Here is a 22,136-nt window from a genome sequence, read left to right as displayed (position 1 = left end):
CATGTAAGTGATGGCATACAGTGTTTGTCTCTTGCTGTCTGACTGACTTCACTAAGCATGTGCCCTCCAGGTCCATCCGTGTTTTTGAAAATGGCAAATTTTCATTCTTTTCTATGGTTTTCATTCTTTTTAATGGGTGAATTGTATTCCATTTGTGTGTGTGTGTATGTGTACACGCCACAATTTCTTTCATTATTATATTTGAATGTAACTGTTTCCAACAAGAACAAGTTCTCATCCCTCATCCTCCTCAAGGGTCCCTCCCAAATTCATTCTCTACGATTTCAGTTTTCATTTCGCCCTGAGTGTAAAGTGTAACCTTACTACAGATTATGACATTCCTGCCTTACATGTAGCTCCTGGTACTGAGCTCCTCCACGTTCCTTCAGCCATCCTCCTGAACTGTTCCTGCAGTAAGCAACCTAGATTAAGGTATCCCCGGGCGACCAAACTCCAAGTAGCACTCAGTTGGAACATTTGCCATCAGGAGGACAACAACCCGAAGATGATCGTGTTAATCGTAAAAGAGGAAACAGACGGAGAGTGGATGTAGATCTAAAAATGTACAAATTGAACTAATCCTCTGTAACTCAATGGAAATCTACAGCTGAACTGAAAGATGAGTCTTTAAGAAACTCTTAGTTGAGATGGAAATGAGACACAGCAAAAGCTGATGTATGTCGGGTGTACAGTCGGTAAGTTTTGATGGATGAGTCCAGCTGGGAAAGCTGTTCCCCACCCAATGTGAGGGACAGATCTGTCAACTCCAAAACTGCCCTTGGGCTCCAAGGTCATCCTTCCTTTGTCCCTTCTTAACCCTCCCCCACCCTGTCCTAAGAGCCCACTCTTCCGTTTTTGGACACTGTAGGTTATTTGGTATCCTCCAGAGTTTTTCTAAAGTGGAATCTCTGTGTGTGTGTGTGGGGGTGTGTGTGTGTGTGTTTTCTGGCTTCTTTCATTTAGCACCCTTATCTTAATAATCATGCTCTTCTTGTAGAGTACACTCCATTCAGCCCTGTGGAGTCTTACAGGAATATGTCACATTTTTATGCATTTAAATATTGACGCATGCATCTTCATGGACAGGTCTGTGTAAGGAACTTAGGTGTCCTGTCTCTTGGGTGGATACTTAGGAGTGGAGTTGCTGTCTGACAGTGCTGTACACTTTTACAGTCCTGTTGACAGTTAATGACAATTCCAGTTGCTCCAGATCCCTGCCAGTCCTCGGTGTGGCCAGTTGCTTCCTATTTCAGGCATTATAATTGGTATGTAGTGGTATCTGGTTACAGTGTTAATGCACATTCCCTGAATAAATAAATAAGTAGACCATCTTTTTATGTGTTTATTTTATACTTTCTTTGGTAAGTATTCCCCAAGTCATTTGTACCTTATTTTTTTCATACTTCAAAGTATTTATTTTTCTTTAATTGTGAATTTACAACATGAAGTAAGATCATCATGAATACTATGTGTCTGTGCTGAGCTCTTGAATCCATGAGGTATTACAATTAATTCACAACCTTTGACTTTAGAAGTCCTTACACTTACGGCAACGCATCATCAGTTTTTAGAATGGCAGTCATCTGTACAGTATTGACTAGATGTTTTGCCTTATTGTGAAGTTTGGTGGTTTTTAAATACATTCTGGGTGTTAGTCTTTTTTCAGAGAGAAGATATGCAGATTTATTTTTCCCCATCAAATGGCTTTTGCTTTTACTTCCCTTGAGGGGGTCCCTCAACAACCCGAATATCTCGTGCTCATAAAGGTCCGGTTGCTGACGCATCGTTCTCACTGAATGAGCATGCCTTGGAGCATTGTCTAATCAGTGATCACCCTACTCTTGGCACAGAGTTTTCAGCTGCAAGTTTTCTAGTGTTTTTCTTGCTTTAGGTCTTACATACAGAGTTATACGTCACTCGGTGTTATTTCTAGTGCATGGGGCCGTGAAGGGGTTGAAGTTTTTTTTTCTTTTGCATGTGGATAGCCAATTTTCCCAGCAACTTTCGTTGAGAAAGATTATTACTTTCCACTGAACTGCTTTTGTACCTTTATCGAAAATCATATTGCGGTTTCTTCCGCATAAGCAGGTTTTGTTTTCTTTTCCTTTTCTCCTTCCTTAACTTGTGTTTTGGGGAACATTAAATAAAAGACAGGGTGTCAAGGCCATGTGATTTCCTTTACAATAAAAGAACGTTTAAAAAGGCTTAAATTCCAAAGTCCAACCAGTCACAACACTCTCCCAGAATACCTGCTATTCCGTTTCCCTTTGGGTGACATTTCAGACAACGTTCTTCAGGGTTGCTGTTTTCTGAGCGCCCTCAGGCAAGGCACCTGTTCCTCTGAGGCGAGGGGCAGGTCAGCACAGCCGTGTTTCCCCTCCTTCTTCCCCAGAGACAGCTCTGTCACCCTCTTTACTTAAAGGGCTTCCCATGCGAATGCCCCGTGACCTCATGGGACAGAACACTATGAAGAGCTGTGTCTTTCTGCTGTAGATTCCGAATACCTTTTTAAGAGTCTCATCTTTCATACCTATTTTTCATTCGTTGACTTAAAACCATTTCCCTAAGCCCCAGGAAAGCATGGTAGTAGGTCCGCTCGTGTTTAGAAACTTTGAAAGGAGAAACCCACTTCCTCCTATCTCTGCCCATCTGGTTAGTTTCAAGGGCATTGAAACAGCCAAGGGACCTGCGCTTTTGTTTCTTCCCCTCACATTTCCATGTGTGTTATTCTCTTTCCTGGTAACTTATCAGGTAAAGACTTATTTTGTTTGTTTTGTTCTTATTGTGGAAATTGGAAAACACAAAACCACAGTGGTACTTTTATGATTTCCAACTCAGCTGAGTGAAAGCAGCCAGAGCCCTGACTCAGAATTGGCTGGTCCAGGCACACATCAGAGCCTCAGAGTCGCTCTGTGTTTGGTGTCTGACCTTTGAGGACAACGTGTCTGGCAGGACTCCTCAGCCCCCGTCTTCAGTGGGCCACTTGTCTTCCTCCTCCTCCAAAGGACTAACACTGTTCCTTCAATAATATTATCTCTATTTTTTTTCTTTTTCCTTTTGGTCCCAAGACCATTTTTCTTTCTTTCACATGCACCTCTCTGTATGGTGTCTTACTTATTTTCCTTCTGTGAAAGCTGCAGAATAGGGCCTTTTCATGTGTCACAGTATCATCACAATCTCTCTCTCCTCTGATTTGGATGACTTTGACTGGGGATGTGATCCCAGCAAACCTAGCGCTGCCCCCATGCTCGCCCGATACCACCCTCTCTGCCTCTTTTTTACGTACCTTTCACACTCCCACGGTTTTCTGTTGGAGTCCTGCCACCCCTGTTCCCTGGGTATGTCCGCTGAGATCGTCTCTTTCTAGGAGGGACCATACTACCTGCCTATCAAGGGGACGCTGCTGCTCTGTTCTCCTGAGACACGATTGCAACACGATAGGTTTGGGTCCTGTTACTCCTCTTCCTTTGTGGCTAAGGGGACTCATAGCACCTTCAAGTCTGGACTCTTTCGTTAGTATGGTAGAAACTTAGGGAATGAGAACTAGGAACAGGCCACTGCCGCACACATAGGAACCTTGGAACCAACAAGTGCTGCTCAGCCGTCCCGTGACGAAGTCCCTGGTCTTTCCTTCTCAAATGTGTCCAGGTTTCTGGAATCTGTTCCCCATCTCTCCCGGTGTGTCAGCTAACTTGTGGTTTATTTTTCTGTTTTCTCTGTGATCATTACTTTTTCACCTTAGACTCCACCAGTCCTCTCTAGACAGTGCAAGGAAGCTTTTGAGCCGGGCCACCAGACACACCTGGTTCCCTCCAGGGTGCCTGGCCAAGGTTCCAGGGTACGTAGAATCTGAGTTGAGATAGTTCAGCAGTGCCTGCCTTCACAGATCTCATCCTGCTGAGGTTGCATCCCCCAGTGTGTCTTAAGTGGGGCCAGGCTCGCAGGTCCCCAGAGTGGTTTACTGACGACGCTGCCTCTGATGGAAGGTGCTCAGTGTTGTGCCTGGACCCCTGCCTGTCTCACCAGTGCCCCGGGAGACGTCGTTGCTCTGGTCTCACAGCTCACTTGTCAGCAGAAGGCTGTGGGGTCTGCTGTTCCAGGCTTGCCCAGTGTTGAGTCCCCCAGGAGACTGGTCCCGTCTGCTCCTAACCAGGAGCTGTGATTTGGCCAAATCTAAAGCTGTTTGAAAAGTATTTGTTTTCAGCCTGGGGCTGCTGTGCCTTTCAGGAGAGACAGTGGCCATGGATGCTGACATGTTTGATCATCCCGGGGGGGGGGGGATGCTGACACCTTCCACCTAGCGGGCACATCTTTGTGCACACCCTGCAGTGTGCAGACAGCCGCTCACACGCAGAGTTACCCAGTCATGTGTCAGTCGTGGGAGGCTGAGAAATGCTACTTCCTAAGAGTCAGCAAGGTCCTCACCCAGAATACAGCCTCAGTCCTTAGAGGAACCTGCAGATTTTTACATGATTTGCTTCTTCCTGCCGTGTAGGAAACCCCCACGCTCCCTGACTCCTTTCTCCTCCACACTTTCAGATCACTTTTTTCTTATAGAAACTCTTCTTTTACCAAAGAGACACTTCCTCAGTGTCATAGACTTTGGACTTCGGAGTTGGCTGAATCCCGAATGCCGAGGACTGGTTAAGACAGGAGTCTGTGCGTCCCCGGGGAGTTTTGTTCTTGAGCCAGCAGGGTCCTGGCTCCAGTGTGTTTAGAAGGACCTCGGAGTTGGCCAGCATCCCTCGCTCTAGGGCTAGTTGCACCTGGGATGCACGAAGAAAGGGGCGGACAGTCGTGGCGGCTGCACTCACACAGGTGGGGGTGTTTAAAGAACGAGGTTCCCGCCTGCAAAACAAGGGGATTCTTGTGTGAAACAATAACCTAGATTGTGCATTTCCGCATGGCTTCCGAGGGCGCCTCACTGGTCTGACGCAGGAAGGGAGGGGGCCTCCGTCTTCCCATTGAATGTCCGGGGTTCGGAAGCGCTGTGAGGGGCAGCCTGCCCAAGCAAGGAGCAGATACACACCACGTGTGCACCGAGGAGGCAGCGTCTGTACCCGACCTCAGGGCTCCTTGCTGCAGTCCTTCCCTCCTTGGAGCTCTGTTTAAGCTCATGTTTGCCACTTGGAATCTCTGGAACCTACCCAAGTGGAAAGGAAAAAGAGAGTAAAAGGAAAAAAAAAAAAAGACATATTTGGTGACTGTCCAAAGACTTCTGGAAGCTTTTAGGCAGTGGATAGATATGAGCAGGACTAAATGTGACTCCCCACAGAAGTCGCAGAGGCCCGTTTCCGGAAAGGAAGGCCCCGCTGTCTCCTGCCTCTGTTGACCTTTGCAGTCATGTCCCTGTGTCGGTTCGTCACTGACTGATGGCTGTCTGTCCTTTGTTTGAAGTTCAGCGGCTGTGTTTGTTTCCCTAAGCGCTGGACACTCCATTTCTGTGCTGATTGTCTCATCAGCCAGCCTCTGGACATTTGTCTTAACGGAAATGTTTATTGTCACTTCAGTAGGAATTGGGTATTTTCCACGCCCCCGCCCTGCTCTGAGGGAGTAGTGAGGGTTAGCTAATGTCATGCTGGACTCAAACCCGAAGCAAAGAACAGTGACTCCCAGACCCCGTTTTCTCAAGGCGTGTGCTCACTGAGAGAGCAGTCCCAGTCCTCTGCAGACTGACGTGACTTTTCCCCTATTTTGCAGGAATTTAGTAAAATGTATACAACCTAGTTCAATTTACAATACACATTTATGCATGTGTGCGCCGTAATGAATGTATCTTTTGTAACATTCCTACTCTCCAGTGTTTGGTCTGTGTCCGATTGATGTGGATTTGATGCTTTAACAGCTGAAGTCTCATGGCCCAGTCTCAGCGCAGGATAAACTGAGTTATGCTCTGGTAAAAGGAGATAGAATGGAAATAAGCTGACAAGAAGTTGCCAAATAAATCCCGTTTGTAAGTTCCAGGATGAACAACAAGGCAAGGTAGGAGCAAGCAGTGTGTGTGCAGTGCGTGTCAGAAGGAGACACGATTTCTTAGAGAGAAGGGAGTTTTGAAGGAAGCTCTGAGGACAGTTGGAAGAGGGAGTTAAGTGTGTGTCTTGGGAAGGACATGCTGAGATGTGGCAGGAGAAAATACACAGCAGCCTGGAAGGAACTTCTGTGAATCAGCATACGAATAATGTCTGAAAATATTATCATTTGAAAAAGATCATAAATAGAATTCTCGTGGCATTTTAATTGTTATGTGTGTATTGAAGAGTGTTCTACAATATATTAGTGTGCTAATGAAATGCATGCATTTGATGCAGGAAAAACAGATGTGGGGCATGGGAAAGGCCGTGTCCCAGGCTTTGGTTGAGCCCCTGGTACGTGCCCCGCCAAGTGTGGGTCCTTAGCTTCCTGCAGGAAAGAATTCAAGAGTGAGCCACAGTTGAGTAAATGTAGATTTATTCAGACAAATACACTGAAAGGCAAGAGAAAGGCCACGAGGTGTGGGGGTTGGGCGCTCAGATTAGAACTAGGTACAAACTCCATAGAATGCAGGCCTCTCTGAAGAGGGAGAGAGGGGGGTTGCCACAAGGTGCTCTGTTGCTGTTTTTTTGTGCGCTTGGTGGCTTCACATGCCAGTAAGTGGAAGGACCAGTCTAAGTAGCCTGGGGAAGGGGCTGGGACTCCCAGGAAGTTGGCCATTTCCCACTCTGACCTTTTGTGGCCAGCCTTGGGACTGCCATGGTGCCTGTGGGCGTGTTATTCACTATGCTAATACGTCGCAGTGAGCATCTAAGGAAGGTCAGGGACGTCGGACCTCCCACCATCTTGGGCCTCAAGGCCTATAGGGGGTTGAATCTTTCGCCATTTTGCTGTTAATTGCTGGAGCATTCCTTGAACGGCTGTGCCTGCCCCCTTCCTGTCTCACATTTGTGTAATGTGGTGTTAACTGAAGTAAATGTGCAGCCTAAAAGTTGACAGTTAGGTTTTACTTGGCGGGAGGACTCCAGCAGGGATGACAGCGTCTCAGGTGGCTCTGAGGCTCTGCTCCGGAGGCGGAGGCGGGGAGCCAGGATACGTAGGGGTAGTTTTCCAACAAAGATCGGGTAGTCAGAAGGTTAAGAGTTGTTTGTTAGCTGAAGAAAACCAGGCATCTCAAGTTAGAGAATTTAGCACTTTTTTTAATGTATGGGAGGGAGCAAGCATCTGGGCTCCCTGAATTCATTCCTTTGACAGGCACCTAGCCGTCTAGGGCCAGTGTCCTGTCCTTTCCTGTTTGGAGTCCCCTCAGAGGGCAGCACTGTGAGTGGCTGCAGAGGCCGGGCTGCGGGCCGGTCCTCACTGGGGGGTGGGGCAGCCGCTGGTGACCTGATGGCTTCAGCGTTCTTAGTTTACTGACGTGGTTGGCGGTATTTTTCCTTCACAGTGCTCCCCCTTGGTCCTAAATTTGGCAGGTATTTTGGGAGACATTTCATGGCCAATTTTGTGCCATGGCGCTAGGAAGGCTTGTTCCTAGATCAGGCAGAAGATCCTCCTCACATGCCACTCAAAAGTGTTCACAGGGATCAGGCCCTGTTGATACTCAGAAACTCTCTGGACCACCTGTCTTACTGGTCTGTCATGATCCAGGAACATGTTCCCTCCTGTTGCTTCTCCCCATATCTAGAGTTGCACTGCTACAACCATTGGTCTCACACAGAAGTACGTATCTGATCTACTGTTTCAAGTTGCCTGCTCATTATTTTATCAGAGGCGCAGTCACACATGTGGTGATGCAGAAACAATGTTGTAAAACAGGCAAAGGTACAAGTAATACAGTTAGCGGTATTAGTAAGGTCACAAGTAAGAATTTAAGCCAAGAACTTCCATCAGGTGCAGCTCGGTGAATCCCCACTTCATCCTAGTCTGTTCTGTGCCCACCCTTACCTTTAAGGAAGACGTCATACAGGCACTGTTCACAAGACTTCCAGCCACATTGCGTAGTGGTATTAGCTTTGTTGTCTTTAGTATAGTTTAATTTTTCCGACGTAAGAGAGCCTCTAAACTTAAACGTCCATACCCTGGTGTTAACTATGTAAGTCCTTTCCATAATTGAGGGAGGTAATATTCTTTGGCTGAAATCTTGAGTCCATATAAATTCTAGAATATCTATATTAATAATATATTCTCATACAGTATAACCTAGGAAGGTTTGTTATTCATTTGACAATACTTCCCATGTGATTTAACATGCCAAATCAAACTTACTAGTTAAAATCTCTCTTTGGGATGTTTCAGGGGCCGTCTGAAGCATACCAGACTTAGCTGGAGGTCAAAAGAATTCTCATAAAAATCTGATATTTGGGAAGCTTGTGAAAAACTTTCAAAACACTTGGTCAGATAAAAGTATGGATCACTGTGAAATAGTACTTATTCATTAACAAGAAAATATTTCAAAGGTAAAGGCAGAACAGATCACTTAATAGGTATAAGAAGCTTTACAATCTGTTGCTGAAGGTGGATTGACATTTTAAGAAAACTTTGTCCTCTTAACAGAGAGAAAACCAAATCTAGTCTTGTACCGGCTTACTTCTAAGAGTCATTTACTTTGACTAAATTTATTCTAAACTTAGCCAATCCCGACCATGTACAAAACACTTTCCTCAGGATTCCTCTGCCACAAGCCTTCCACGACTTTCTATACTCGTATTATTTTGTCCCTTGTTTTCTATTCCATTCAGAAGTAACCAGCTTCAGGACAGAGTCACTATTTTCCATTAACAAAACGTAATTCCATCCCTCATACCCTCTTTTTCACATTGATCTTACTTTCCTAGGATACCGAGATGTTTCTCTTAATAGTAGAGAGTATTTCAGGGTGGCACCAACCATTTACTAATATTTTAAGCATCTTTAGTTTCTCTGTAAGAGGAAGTCAATGTTAAGTAATTAATATTTCAATCTTATCTGAAAATGGCATAGCTGTATAACAAACTCCCATCATTTAACTTAATTTAGCACAACTCTAGAATTATAAGATAGCAAATATTTACAGAGGTTATCTTAAGCATGCATTTCTAAAAATATATTTTAAAGCATTTACCCAAAAACTCTTACCTCATTTGCATTTAATTTACTTAGAATTTATCACACCAAATTACTATTATTATTTTTGTGTGTGTGTGTGACAAATCTGCAACAGATATTGTTACGGAAACGACAGGCCAGCCAGGAAACAAGCACCACTCGGAGGGCTGGAGCACTCAGATGTGTTACGCCGCCGGCGGGCTCAGAGGGGCTTCTGCTCCGAAGCTCTGAGCACCTCCAGGACTGTGCGCATGAAGTTTTATAGGGTAAAGTACAAGCTTGGGGTATTCGGCCAATGGGCATGGAACAGCTTTAGCAGCATCGTTATCACAAAAGTGGAGCAGGGAGGCCCCAAACCAACATTCCAAAGCCAGATATGTATCTTTGAAAACCCAGCTGGCTAGCAAAAAAACATGAACAGCAAACCAACACTAATTAACTTAGATTTACAAATTAGTCCAGCAGAAGTCAGATCAGTATTCCAATACTTAGATTTGTGCGTTATCTTGTTAGCCCAGCCCAGCCTCTCCTTCACATTCCTAGACTTGTGAGTCATCTTGTTAGCCCAGCCCAGCTTTTCCTTCACAATATAACAAGATCTTGTTTGACTTTTCATTAAACCTAGGTACAGTAAAGGTAATAACATTGATGACCCTAAAGATGTCTGTATTAATTACAGCAAACTTAAATAAAACTGAATACCAGGTGTTAATATTGAATGTTTTCCAGTTCACGTGCCCCTGAAAGTCAATTTGGTCAGTTTTTATTTTCGGAGTATTTAATTTGTAAGTAAGAGCTTACTTTTAAGTCGATTAAGTAGAGCCCTTTTATAAATTTAATTTTGATAATTTTTAGCAGTAGGGACATCTCGTATGTATAATGTGTACACAGACTTAGAAACAGACAAGACTAGAGATCTCATAGCTTCACTTTAAAACTTAGTTATGCGTTAGGTACTACAATATAAATTTATTGCTTATAAATAACATTTAGAATAAGCTGGATTTGTTTGCTCAAATCACTAAGGCTTACTATGTATGAAAAAGACTTTTAAGATTTTTATTTGTCCTTGACAAAGTCTGAAGGACCTGTCGGAGTTCTGAGTTCTCAAACCCCAAAAATGTCTTTGGCCTTAAGTTTTACCTCATTGAGATAATTAGCCTCAGCCTCAGGTCATTGTCTGCTGTATTTACATTTCTGATCTGCAAGATAAAGAGAGTTGCTCCCAGTTCCCAGGAAGAACTGGTCTGTCACCTAGGTCCAACTGTCGCTCCTTAATTTGCTTTCCTGTATCAATGAGGAGAGCTCCAAACAAAGAGTTCTGTATTTTAAAACTTCAGGGTTCACTTCCTCATGTCTTCAGAGGCTTGCAACAAGCATTTAGTAAGGTCTCTTTTCCTTGAGTTAGAAGTTAAACCCGGGGTAAATCTCTTATTATTTTTTTATTAGCCCCTGAATGTTAGTTTTTCATTTTCCGTTCTACTGGACGGCTCAGGCAACCCTATGCGTTTCCTTTAGTGTGTTTAGTTAGTATCCGGAGGGGCAGATTTATGTGCCTGGTCTTACAGTGCCAAGCAGGGGAAGTGTTCCCCATTGAAGCGCATCTACCCCACAACATAATTAAGCAAGAGGTTTATATAAAGCTCATTTAAATATACCAATTTTATAAACTTTTGTCTCAATTTTATCAACTCTTATACCTTTAATTTTAATATTTACTAGGTTTAATCAATAAGTCTTATTTCTAGAAGGAGTGCTAGAAGCCTTTTTCTTTTATTTCTTGTTCACGATCTAATTTTATGTAAAAGTCTCTGGGATCCCCAAGTTTGAGCTAAAGGACTTAGGCCCTTGTCAATTTTTAATTTGATTAATTGGTCCACTGCCCCAATCATTGATCAAGTATATCAGTGTATATTTTTTTCCAGCCCTATAAATATATACATTTTGAACTGGGGTAAATAAAGTGGACTTGTTTGAACTTTAATGTGGGAGACCAGTAGGTGATCCCTTTGGCCTTTTTAACTTAACGTAGTGTAGTATCAAAACCTTGTATCTTAATCCAAAATGTACATTTTATTTATCCCATTTTAAATAACCATCTAAAAAGTGTTCATCCATTTGGGATAGCTCCCTTATTTTTTCCTTGTTAAGAAAAAAGTCTTTAGACATTTTCTACATTTTTTTTTCCAGTTACTCAACTTAATTAACTTTAATTATTCCAGTATTTTCATTAGCATCTCTAAAACCCATTGAGGGGAAAGGGGAAACAAAAATGTAGCTTTCCAAACTTTTTTTTTCTCTCTTTTTTTTAAGTTAAGTTGTTAGGTTAACCACTAGGTATATTTTTCCACCTTTAAACTTGAATGGTTTTAATGGGTACCAATAAAACAGCTGTTTATAATGAGAGCTCTCTCAACTTTCACCAGTCTAGAAGTTTCTCCAAATTAAAGGATCCATCATACGGCCATTGGTTTAATTCCTTCATTTCATTCCTTCCTTTCCTTCCTTCTTTCTTTCCTTCTTTCCTTCTTTCTTTCCTTCTTTGTTCCTTCTTTTCTTTTCTTTTTTTTCTTTTCTTTCATCCATCTATCTATCCATCTATCATCTATCATCTATCTCTAATGATTTTAAACCAATAAGATGAAGAGGCTTTTCCACATGAGAGTTGGGGGGTGTTGTCTAAATAAAAATCAGAGTTTACTCCCCAAAAGGTAAAGGCCTTTGTGGTCCAGGCTGATGCAACAAAGGCTAAGACGGCAAAATGCCTGGGAATTGGCACAATTAAAGGATTGTTCAGAATCCCAGTTTATTTGCTTGGCCGCCATGTGTACACCATACCTGTACCATTTGGATGGCGGAGTCCAAATTTTCTTTAAAAAGCAAAGAAACAGATGCGTACATACGTACACACACATAAAACACCCAGAGAGAGAGAAAACATTTACATTTCAAGGACACGGGAAGAGAAATCCAAGTTTCCTCTAAAGGGGCTTTTGTTTTTGTAAGGTCAGAATTCCAAGAGTTTTTATCAGGCCTGGCTAGTTATTTTTAGGGTGAGATTTTGTTTTCTAAATTCCCAATGAAAGTCGGTTTTGTCCGTACATAAACCTGCCTGGGGTATAAGTTGGAGGCTGGCAATCTGTCGTAGTTTCTTTTTCTTTTGTTTTGAAAGTTCTATTCCCCGTTCTAAGGTTAGGTTGTCAAAATAAAATCACTAGTGGGTTTCCCTGCAGGGACAGCTGCACGGCATGCTGTCTTTGCCTCTGCCACTCCTGCGAGTTTCTCAGTCACCGAGAAAGCTGTTGCCAGCCAGGAGGAGGGTCGTGTTTTTGGAGTTGAAAGGCTCCTCATAAATTTTTACTTTTATCCTGACAAATTCAATGGAGGTAGCCAAACTGAGGAGAGCATTAGACCAGCATCTTTCTGAACCACTCCGTCCAGACCCTGGTATCTTTCTACGGCCCCACCTAGGACATGTCCTCTATTCTGCCTCATCCCCGGGATCTTTCAACTGGAGGGCCAGGTACCTGGATACACCGCCAAAGAAAACTCTGGGTCGTCAACCAAAATGGGAGATCCGAGAACCAGGAGAGACTCACGCAAGTTCGTGTGGACTCCCCTAAGGGATAGATGGGCACAAAGGGCCACTGCTGGTACCAAGGCTGCGGTTCCTCATGGAGTTCAGGCGAAGGAGGGAAGTCTGCTCTGGGTCGGTTGCTGTGGTCACCGTGACTGTTGACTGAAATAGATGTGCAGCCTGAAAGGTGACAGTTACGTTGTATTCATTAGGAGGACTGGAGCCGGGATGACAGCCTCTCAGGTGGCTCTGAGGTGCGGCTCTGAAGAGGGAGGGGAGGAGCCAGGATACATAGGAGCTTTACAACAAAGACCGGGTAGTTGGAACAATAAAAGATTACCATCTAAAGAAAACCAGGCATCTCAAGTTAGAGAATTTAGCACTTTTTTTAATGTATGGGAGGGAGCAAGCATCTGGGCTCCCTGAATTCATTCCTTTGACAGGCACCTAGCCGTCTAGGGCCAGTGTCCTGTCGTTTCCTGTTCTGAGTCCCCTCAGAGGGCAGCACTGTGAGTGGCTGCAGAGGCCGGGCTGCGGGCTGGTCCTCACTGGGGGGGTGGCGGCAGCCGCTGGTGGCTTGATGGCTTCAGCGTTCTTAGTTTATTGCAGTATTTTTTGTTCGTAGTGTAAATTTTACTAGTCTGATTATAGAGTACCTGACTCTGTTTAGGTGATTAAGGAGCAGTTTGTGATAGGAGAAACTTTAATATGAACTTACATGTTTATGTATATTTCAATGTCTTTATCAAATTTGGGGGTTTAGATTATGCTGACCTCATAAAATGAATAGAACAGCGTCCCTTATCCTCTCCTTCTGGAAAATTTGATTAAGTTCAGGGCTCTGTCTTCTTTGCATGTTTGAGAGGATTCTCTAGTGAAATCACTCAAACTTGTAGCTCTTAATGGAAAACTGTCTGATGACAGACTCGTTTTCTTGAAGAGGAAAAGGACTCTTCACATTTTCTTTACATCCTGTGTCAGCGTTGGTAACAGACCTTGTAAGAGCTGTGTCTGTTTTATCAAAAGCGTTAACTACATTGCTGTCAGTTTGTGTATGCTTTCTCTGACGTTTCTCTTCCTTCTGCAGGCTGGGTCATCACGCCCTTTCTTTCCTTAGTAATAGTGACCCCTCATCACACACATACATGCAGTATTTCACAATTTTTATCTTTTTTATGCCAAATCGTGCCTTTCGTCACTTGTTAAGAGATTCACCCATTCGTTCTCTGCTCTGTTGCCTTCATGTGTATCCACCCAGCCAATCCACAATTTCCAGACACACTCTAAAGAGAAGAGTCACAAGTCCAGACACACACTCTTTTATACAGGAGAGAGAATTCAAACATTTCTCTGGACATGTGAATTACTTCCCTCCGAAGCCATCGTAACCTTCCTTACTGGTGCCTTTGCCTTTGGCCAAATGGAGCCCATTTGGAGACCATCTCTATGTAGAAACTGAAACATGGATTCTGTTAAGCATCACTGAAGTCTAGTTTCACTTCCCCAGATCTCTCACCTTTGGCCCTAGATCTCGGGTGCAGGCTCTCTTGGATGGTGAACACCTTGAGGACCATGGGGAGCTGCTCTGTGTAATCTGCCCTTTCCTTGGAGATCCCGTGTCTACTGCATTTGGAAGCATAGAGCAAGGAATCCCATCTTCAGATCCTGTGTTCTGTGCAGTTACAGCTTCCCATCTGAGCGCTCGGTCCCCTTCCTCCAAGCACTGCAGTGACTTCATGGTGCTGTGAAGGGAGCACGTCTCAGCTGCTGCCCCTCTTTGATGACTAGTGAGCCATCAATAACAGTGACCAGTCCTTCCACTCAATTTCAGACGTGCTGTACTGTGAGGAAAGGTGCATCCCCTTGGTTATGGAGCATGGCATCCCTCACTTTCCCCACATAAATCTCAGGGAGTCCCACTCACGTGTTTCCCCAGAATGAATAGGATGCTCTGTGGGGACTGTTGGCTGACCACAGTGCCTCTTCCCACTGCAGTAAAGTGCCCACAGCCCTCTCCCCTTTCCCATCAGGGTGTAGTACGTTTTCTCCCTCTCACTGGGACACCTCGAGGACATCTCTGCTTACCCCTCATCAGACTTGTCTCTGGTGGGACATGTGTCCTGTTAAAGGCACATTTTCCTGGATATTTCACGTGGCTATTTGTAACTTTTAAAGTAGATGACTTTCTGCAAAGATACACATACACAGAGTACTTGCTAAATCAATTTACTTGGACCCTCAGAAATCAAATACCACCAAGGAGGACATGAACGCTGAGCAGGAGAGAAGAAATGGGAAAGGGAGTGTGATTATGGAGTGAGATGATGTTATGCAGGAGCCAGGAATGTTGTCTCCGTATTGTTGATCCTGATTCTGTGGAGAAGATGGCGTGCCTAGTTCTCCATGACATGTTCTGTAGGTGAATAAAACAGGACAGGGGTTAGTTGAGTTGACTGTCTTAACAGGTGACAGGTTCTCAGCCTCAGGGAGTAGGATGTCCAAGGTCAGAGGAGCTGTTAGCGAATCCAGTGGGCAGATTCCACATGAAACTTAATACTCTCTGATGTGTGGGTGTCCATTGGAAATTCCCCCAATCATGGGCACATGGTGGGGCCTCTCCTGTGTAGGACTGATCCTAGGAGGTTCTTGATTTCAGGATGAATGCTTGTGGAATGGTTCGTCTAAAAATGATTGGCAGGACTGTGAGTGAGTTACAATTCTGTTCTCTAATTTCACATTTTGTTTTCAGTGGATTGATGAATTATATTCAGCTGGAAGCTCATGGGGTTTTTTTGGTTTGTTTGTTTGATTTTTGCTATTAAAGACCTCATTTTAACAAAATCACCTTCTGAAGGTGAATATAAACCAAAAGTGTGTTTCAGACAGTGTCGCTGGAAGGTCCTCGCTGGGGCTGTCATAGTTATGTGCAATTAAACAATTTTTTGCAACAATGGTGAGGTCTGTAAGCCCAGTTTTGGAGTCGGGGTGTAAATGGACAACCATCAGGTCAGGACTGACTGGGAAAATAATGAGTTTTCATCAACTTCTGGCAATCCCTGCTTCTCTCTAAGATCTGTCACCTGCATAACTCCTGCATGACGGTGCATTCTCACCAAAACCACTCAGCATTCATTGGCCAATCATTGATCTGTAATTTAATAAGGTTCAAGAGAAGCAAAATAACCCAATATAGGAGGGATAAAACCCCTCTAGTTGTATAATTTAAATGATTGGGACAATAAACATTGTCACCTAAAACCTTGGCCCATATGAAGTCACAGTGCGTCCTTAGTGGCTTATTTGCTAGAGCGGCAGTAACAACAGGCCAGGTTTACTTACGGTTAGGAGCTGGCGGAGTCCTCTTTCCTTCACCAGTCAGGACAATCGTCTGGGGGAAAGTCAAAGAAGCAGGAATGGAAGAACCACCGAGTACTACCATTTCCCAGCATTTCCGAGGTTCTTCTTTTAAGTAAAGGATTTTATAAAAGATTCCTTATGGAAGAAGAAATTTTAAACAAGTCAGTTATTTTTTTTTTTCCTCATAGCCTATTTACATCCCACATGAATGATGTATTCAGGGAAAATTGTAGTAGTTTCATTACCAAGAGTGATGATTTTCACAATATTTTCTTCCGGAATCCCCTTCTCTTTTGTCACCTCCTTGAACTTCTTGAAGTCTTCATCTTCAATGTCTTTTCCTGTGGCTGAACGTCACCATGTATAAAGCAGAATTTCACCCACTAAAACCCCGGGGAATTTCTGAACACAGAGTAAGAATTTGTGCAGATGAGATCTTCAGTTCGTACAATGGTACCACAGTCTCAAACAGGCACCGACGTCGGCTGCCTGTCTTCAGAACGAAGCCCAGTCTGACGGTCACTACTTTCTCTCCAGCATCAGCACCAAGGCTGCCAAGACTCTTCATGACCTTTGTGACTATGGTGCCCAATTCATCACAAATATGGACATTACGTGATTCTTTATCAGCTTCCTGGAATCTACACGTGACATTCAAACCTTGTTCTGGATCAAATGCTTTGGAAACATGTTCTCACCTCCCAGAGACGCATTGGTCCCGTGACACACAGTCATTGGATATGATTGATTTTTTAATCAAGTCACAGTTCAGCCAAGTGCCTTTTTAAAATAAACACCTGTTGTCCCGGGGACTAGAGCACACCTCTCAGTGAGCCCGTGTGGTCGCCTGTGGTGATGTTCGCGTTTGTCGGAACATGGCATGAGAGAAATGGAACAGGATGATTTATTTTAAAAGCTTCAGTTCCAGGGCTTAGAATGCATTGGAAAAGTGGCATAAGATGAAGAAACTGAGGTCAACCAGATCATAGGCATGACTTGAAATTAGTTGACATGTTCAGAAACTATTTTGAAAACAAGTGGATTTTTAAAATTCTTAAATTGTAACACATAGGACTTAGTTTGAAATCTCAGATGATCTGTTACTTCTCACTGCTACTGGCTCCTGTTTTAACCTTTGTTTCTTCGTACATCACGTCCCAGGGTCCTTAATAAACACAACGACCTAGGCCTTGTCAATGGGTAAGCAGTCATGTGTGCACCTGGTGACTTCCTGAATAAAAATGCTGACAGTGGAAGTGCTACCAGACACCAGCCACGGGGATAGCAGGGCGAGTTACATACCAAACACTCCGGTCAGTGTGGTCTCCATGCCTTCTTCATCCACGTTGATGTCAGATGCTATCACGGTATTTTCAGATGCTTGAAGTATTTTGAACTCGTTTGTACCAGCATCTGTAAGTGAGTGAGCATAGATATGCACACAGATGTGTCTTCACTGATTGGGCATGAGCTTCAATTAGGTAATTAGTGGATTAGCCGCCAGCCCGCCTTTGTCCTTGTGTCGCTCTGTGATGCTGCAGTTGGTTAAGATGGCAGGGAAAGTGTGGAAGAGCTTCTTTATCACCACCTTCTCATACAGATAATCTGATCACAACTTCCAGTCTTACTAGAATGTTTTCTTGAATGTGTGTCCTAAGGAAGCCAACGTGTTTGTTTATCCTTTTTCAGAACACGTGCATATTGTCACATGTGAGTTCAGAAACTCTGTGTCCAGTATCCCAGCAGTGGGCTTCATTTCCCTCTGGGACCAAAAGCAGCTGAGCTTTCATCACTTGGTGTTACGTGTGCTGCCCTGTACCAGGCACGTTTTGACACTGTATGAATGACTGCATTTCCTGTGTCTCGCAGTCTCACTGTGCGACGTCACCGATGTGCAGGGCCCACTGCCGTGTGGGTCGGTGTTAGGACAGGATTGCTCACCAGGATATGGAGGGAGTGACCACCTCCCTGTGACCGCACAGCACCTGGGGGGTGCATCTCACCTCTCTGGCTCCGTCCATCCACCTGCCACATTTCTCTTCAGAACAAGCGCTGATCTACTCTGTTACCTCTCAATCCATTCTCCCTTCTAGCCCCCCGACACCTCATTGGAGTCACTCATCAGGATCTGATTTAAAACTGCCCAGCTGTGTCCCCCAAACAGAAAGTACCATTGCCCACTCTCTGGAACTGTGAAATATCATACTTCTGGCGGAGCAAAGGCTAAGTAACAGCACAACTTCAGACTTTCAGACAGGTCTGTCCCCTTGCCCAAGGCCACTCCTAGTCCATGGATCGTGGGTTCCACTGGGACAGTTTAAATCAGGTTTCATGCATGTCCTCAGGTTCTCAGTCCCCACCTCTGTGACCCCCATGGTTTTACAGAGGAGGGTTTGCAAGCAATGTCACTATGGGCTGTACGTGTTTTGAAGGTGAGGGAGGCAGTGAGAGTAAGCGCATCTCCTGGGCCCCCTGTTGTGATCACGGCGCTGCTGGTGCTGTGCTGGCCGTGGCTGCACGTTATGTCCCCAGAACAACACTGCGGGACTGCAAGCGCTCACTCCCAAAGACTGTAGAACAGGCCAGCTGTTCCTTCCTCTCCCTTCTTAAACCGTCCTGTGCACATCCACTTAGAAAGGATTCCCCAAAATGGAGAAATTTATAGGAAAAATTGTAGAGGCATGAATGACCCACCTAAAGGGAAATAATAATGTAGGAATGAAAAAAAAAACATTCTTTAGGAAATGCCCTGATGTATAAAGTTGTTGGTGAATATGTAGAGAAATCCTTAAATCCTATATTTTAGTTATTTGTGTCTATTGCACAACCCCTGTGCTATTTTTTCTGTTACACCAGCGTTGGGACCTCATACTGATACATTTAAATTTTCATCAACTGTGTACCCCTTAGAGCGTTTAAATTTAGGCGTGCTGTTTAGGGCTTAGAATGCACTTAGACATTTACATGTTTGCCACAAACCCCATTGCTTTGAACACAAACCACGTTTATGAAGCAATAACCTTGGGTGTTTGAAATCACTATAGTTTTTAGACTGTAAGGTCCTTGGCTGTATAGGAATGGATTTAGATTGTTTTCAAAAAGTGTTTTCTGCAGATTAAGTTTGATATGTAAACTAAAGGTAGACACTTAAGACATTAGTTGTTTTAAAGAATTGTTTTAAAGGTTGTTTTAAAGAATCTAGAAATGGTTTCATGCACCTGAGAACCTCCTGACATAACAGTTCTGTGTATATGTGGTTAGTCTGTCTTTGACTACACTCAAGATTGGGAGGGACCGTCCAAGTCATGTGACTTAACCTGTTGTTCACGACAAAGTAAAGTGCCTGGAAAATTTAGAGATTAGTACTTAGTGATACCTCTCATCTGTGGTAGAACTAGAATTTAAACTATGTACTTCTTGAAGGAATAGGAGACCAAGTTTCCAACCTGAATATACCTTACCCGTAAAACAGTCATACTTACAATTTGTGACATAGACACCATCTGCTTGCTTTATTCCCTGGGCAATTTTTCTTTCGCATTGTCCATTCAACCTTAAAAGCAAAACATATTCAACTTGTTTGATTAAAAAGAATGAACAATTTTATATTCAACTGGGATTTTTCACTGTTTGACCCTCTCAAGTCCCTATGTCACATTATAGCCTGTAAACAAGGTGACATTCAGAAGAGAAGAAAAAAAATCTTATCAGATCAAGGTACTGTCAAGTTTAGGTAAGGATGCTTGGTTTCACATAAAATCTGATCAGAATTTCCAAGGATAAACTACAAATACAAAACAGATCATGTTTAAAGCCTAATAAACATGAGAAAATCTAGACTTGTGGAAAGGGCAGAAAAGTAACAAGACTTTTCTTGAAACTCGTAACTATCAAGACTCAGCTTAGTTGTTTCATGACCCTGGCCAAGATTTCTTAGAGAATATAATACCAAAGAACAGGAAGAAGAAAAAAATAAAAATAAAAAAGACAATGCTTTTAAGTATATTCAAAATACAGTCTGTTCTATCAAAACTCCGTAATAGAATTAAACATTGAAAGACACAGGTAATGTATGTGTGTCAGAAAGTGTGGCTGCATGAGAAACAGCTGAATATACAGTATTAAATGTTATGGAAATGGTAAACAGGAAGATAATATGCTCTTCTTAAAATGTCCGACAGCTGACAGGTACGTCTAGTGGGATAGGATAGATACATGTGTTGTGGGTGTAATGTGATCATAAGTAGGCTATCAGATATATATACACACACACACACACATATACATACATATATATATAACAATTATATACATTTGTGTATCTTAAAACAAATGTCTACAATCAGAAAGCTCTTAGTTGTCTTCTTAATACTTTTGTTCTCCAAAACATCTCTCTGTGTTTGTGTGCTCCTAGTAAATTCTCTGTGGGGCGGAGAACATTCTGTCAGCAGCACTGGGAACTTCGATGACCTTCATACCTTTAGTGATGATTGTAAATCGCTGAGAGTCAGCCCTTTAGAGAGGCCACTTTGTCATCTACGTGCCCACAGCCTCTGGGCCTCATCGGGAAGCATGTCCTAGAAGTTGGACATGGACTCAGGCACATAAAACTGTAGGGGTGGAGACCAGGACTTCTTGTTCCTGCCCCATTGGCCCCGCTGTCCTTTAATGAGTTGACTCCAGTGCAACATCTGTGACTTCCCCTCTAAGCAAAGGCTCCCAGGCGCCCTCTAGAGGCTGTTCCTGGACCTGACTCAGCAGCTCCAGAGACCCGTCTAAACCACAGGACCCGGGGAGTCGCAGCCTTCCACCTGACCCTTGCATTTCACAGCAGATGTGGAAACCAGGCCCACTCTCAGGGCTGGGAATTCATGTGAGTTTTCCTTCTATGTTATTTTTTGCTTGCTTGATGAAAAACTTGAAGGCGATTCTGCCATTTTCATCATCTATTTCAGTGTCACGGTTAAAAACCTGGAATGGGCCGTTCTCTCTGATCTTCTCGGTGTTACTGGCTGCGATATAAATGGTTCTCCTTTCTGAAACCTGAAAGCAAAAATCTTCTTAGAAACGGTGGTCCGTCTTTTTTCATGGTGTCCACCACCGTCCATCACGACTTGCCCTCCACGTGTGCACACCCGCACAAATTACCTACCTGGGATGAACAGAGCAGGGCTCATAGACAATGTGAAGCCCAAGGCAGAGGGAGAACGTGGAGTTGAGATTACTCAGAGATACTTCAGCCCCTGAGAAATGGAAGGGGCCCGGTGGGACAGGTCTCTGGCTGAGCCCCCTTCTCTTGTACAAGGGCAGTAAAGATGCAGGAGAACCTAGAAATCGGCAGCGGGGAGAATACGGAGACAATACAGCAGTGCAGGTGCCAATTGGTGGAGCAGATCTGAGCTGGAGGTGGCTGTCTAGGTGAGGTGCATGGAAATATGGACACACATACCCTCAGCCCCAGAAGGCACTCACATACTCACACACGCTTACTCACAGGCAAGTCCTCCTCCCAGACGAGCCCGCCCCTGGTGCCTGCGATTGATCCCCCGCAGCCGGAGGTTCCTGGGCGGAGCAAAGCACACCCAGGACAAGAGTCGGGAACAGAATCCGCATCCTGGCGGTTCTTCTAGTCCCCCTCCCGGGGAAGCTGAGCGTGCCGTGTGCCCCTTTGTGGAGAGAACCTGTATGTGTGCCCCTTTTATAGTATCCGTGTGTGTGGTGTCCCATAGTGAACCAATGGTTGTTGATAAGACCTTGGTTGCGAAGACGTTTTGTTCGGATATCCTGCTTGGCATCAGGAGCCTCTCTGGCTCTCCGTTGTTTTTATTTCAGATTAGATTTAAAAGAAGTTTAAACTGAATGAGACAATTTATCTTCAAGGTAACTGAGAAATCGCAGTACATATAAGGTGTTTCAAGGACGGTGATACTTACTTTCTTTTGTACTCTGAGTTCCAGAATGAGGTGAGGCCAAGGCACCTGTCCCCGCATCGGCTGTTGTTTCTTAACATTGAGGAGACGTGTTTAAACTTACCTTCACAAACTAAAGGTGTTACTGTTTCGTATAACAGGCTTCCAGTGATTTCCTTAAGAGACTTTGGGAAAGTCTCCAGTCCCTGAGGGGAGGAACAGATCAGCACAAACATGGA

The 22,136-nt window shown here is 43.9% G+C and overlaps 1 protein-coding gene across 1 annotated transcript; it reads right to left on the bottom strand.

Moving 5' to 3' along the window:
- Positions 1 to 14,841: 14,841 nt before the first annotated feature.
- Positions 14,842 to 21,601, bottom strand: LOC140692022 (odorant-binding protein-like). Its single transcript, XM_072956700.1, has 7 exons — positions 21,521 to 21,601; positions 20,895 to 21,031; positions 19,471 to 19,541; positions 17,291 to 17,401; positions 16,234 to 16,335; positions 15,971 to 16,123; positions 14,842 to 15,044 (listed from the first exon to the last, which is right to left on the bottom strand). Exons 1-7 carry the CDS (start codon positions 21,599 to 21,601, stop codon positions 15,025 to 15,027), a joined length of 675 nt encoding a protein of 224 aa, XP_072812801.1. The 3' UTR covers positions 14,842 to 15,024.
- Between the last annotated feature and the right edge of the window lie 535 nt (positions 21,602 to 22,136).

This window comes from Vicugna pacos, chromosome X, assembly GCF_048564905.1.
Source record: "Vicugna pacos chromosome X, VicPac4, whole genome shotgun sequence".
NCBI lineage: Eukaryota > Metazoa > Chordata > Mammalia > Artiodactyla > Camelidae > Vicugna > Vicugna pacos.
The sequence above is the reverse complement of the archived record's forward strand: the minus strand, read 5'-3'. Positions and strand labels throughout refer to the sequence as shown.

Excerpts from the sequence above, each read along its gene's own strand:
- LOC140692022 (XM_072956700.1), bottom strand. The coding sequence starts at position 21,601 with ATGCGGATTCTGTTCCCGACTCTTGTCCTGGGTGTGCTTTGCTCCGCC. Across the intron at positions 16,336-17,290 it reads CACACTGACCGGAGTGTTTG|CCACAGGAAAAGACATTGAA; the intron begins GTATGTAACTCG and ends GGTGACGTTCAG. Across the intron at positions 16,124-16,233 it reads TGTGAAAATCATCACTCTTG|GAATCTTTTATAAAATCCTT; the intron begins GTAATGAAACTA and ends TTCTTCCATAAG.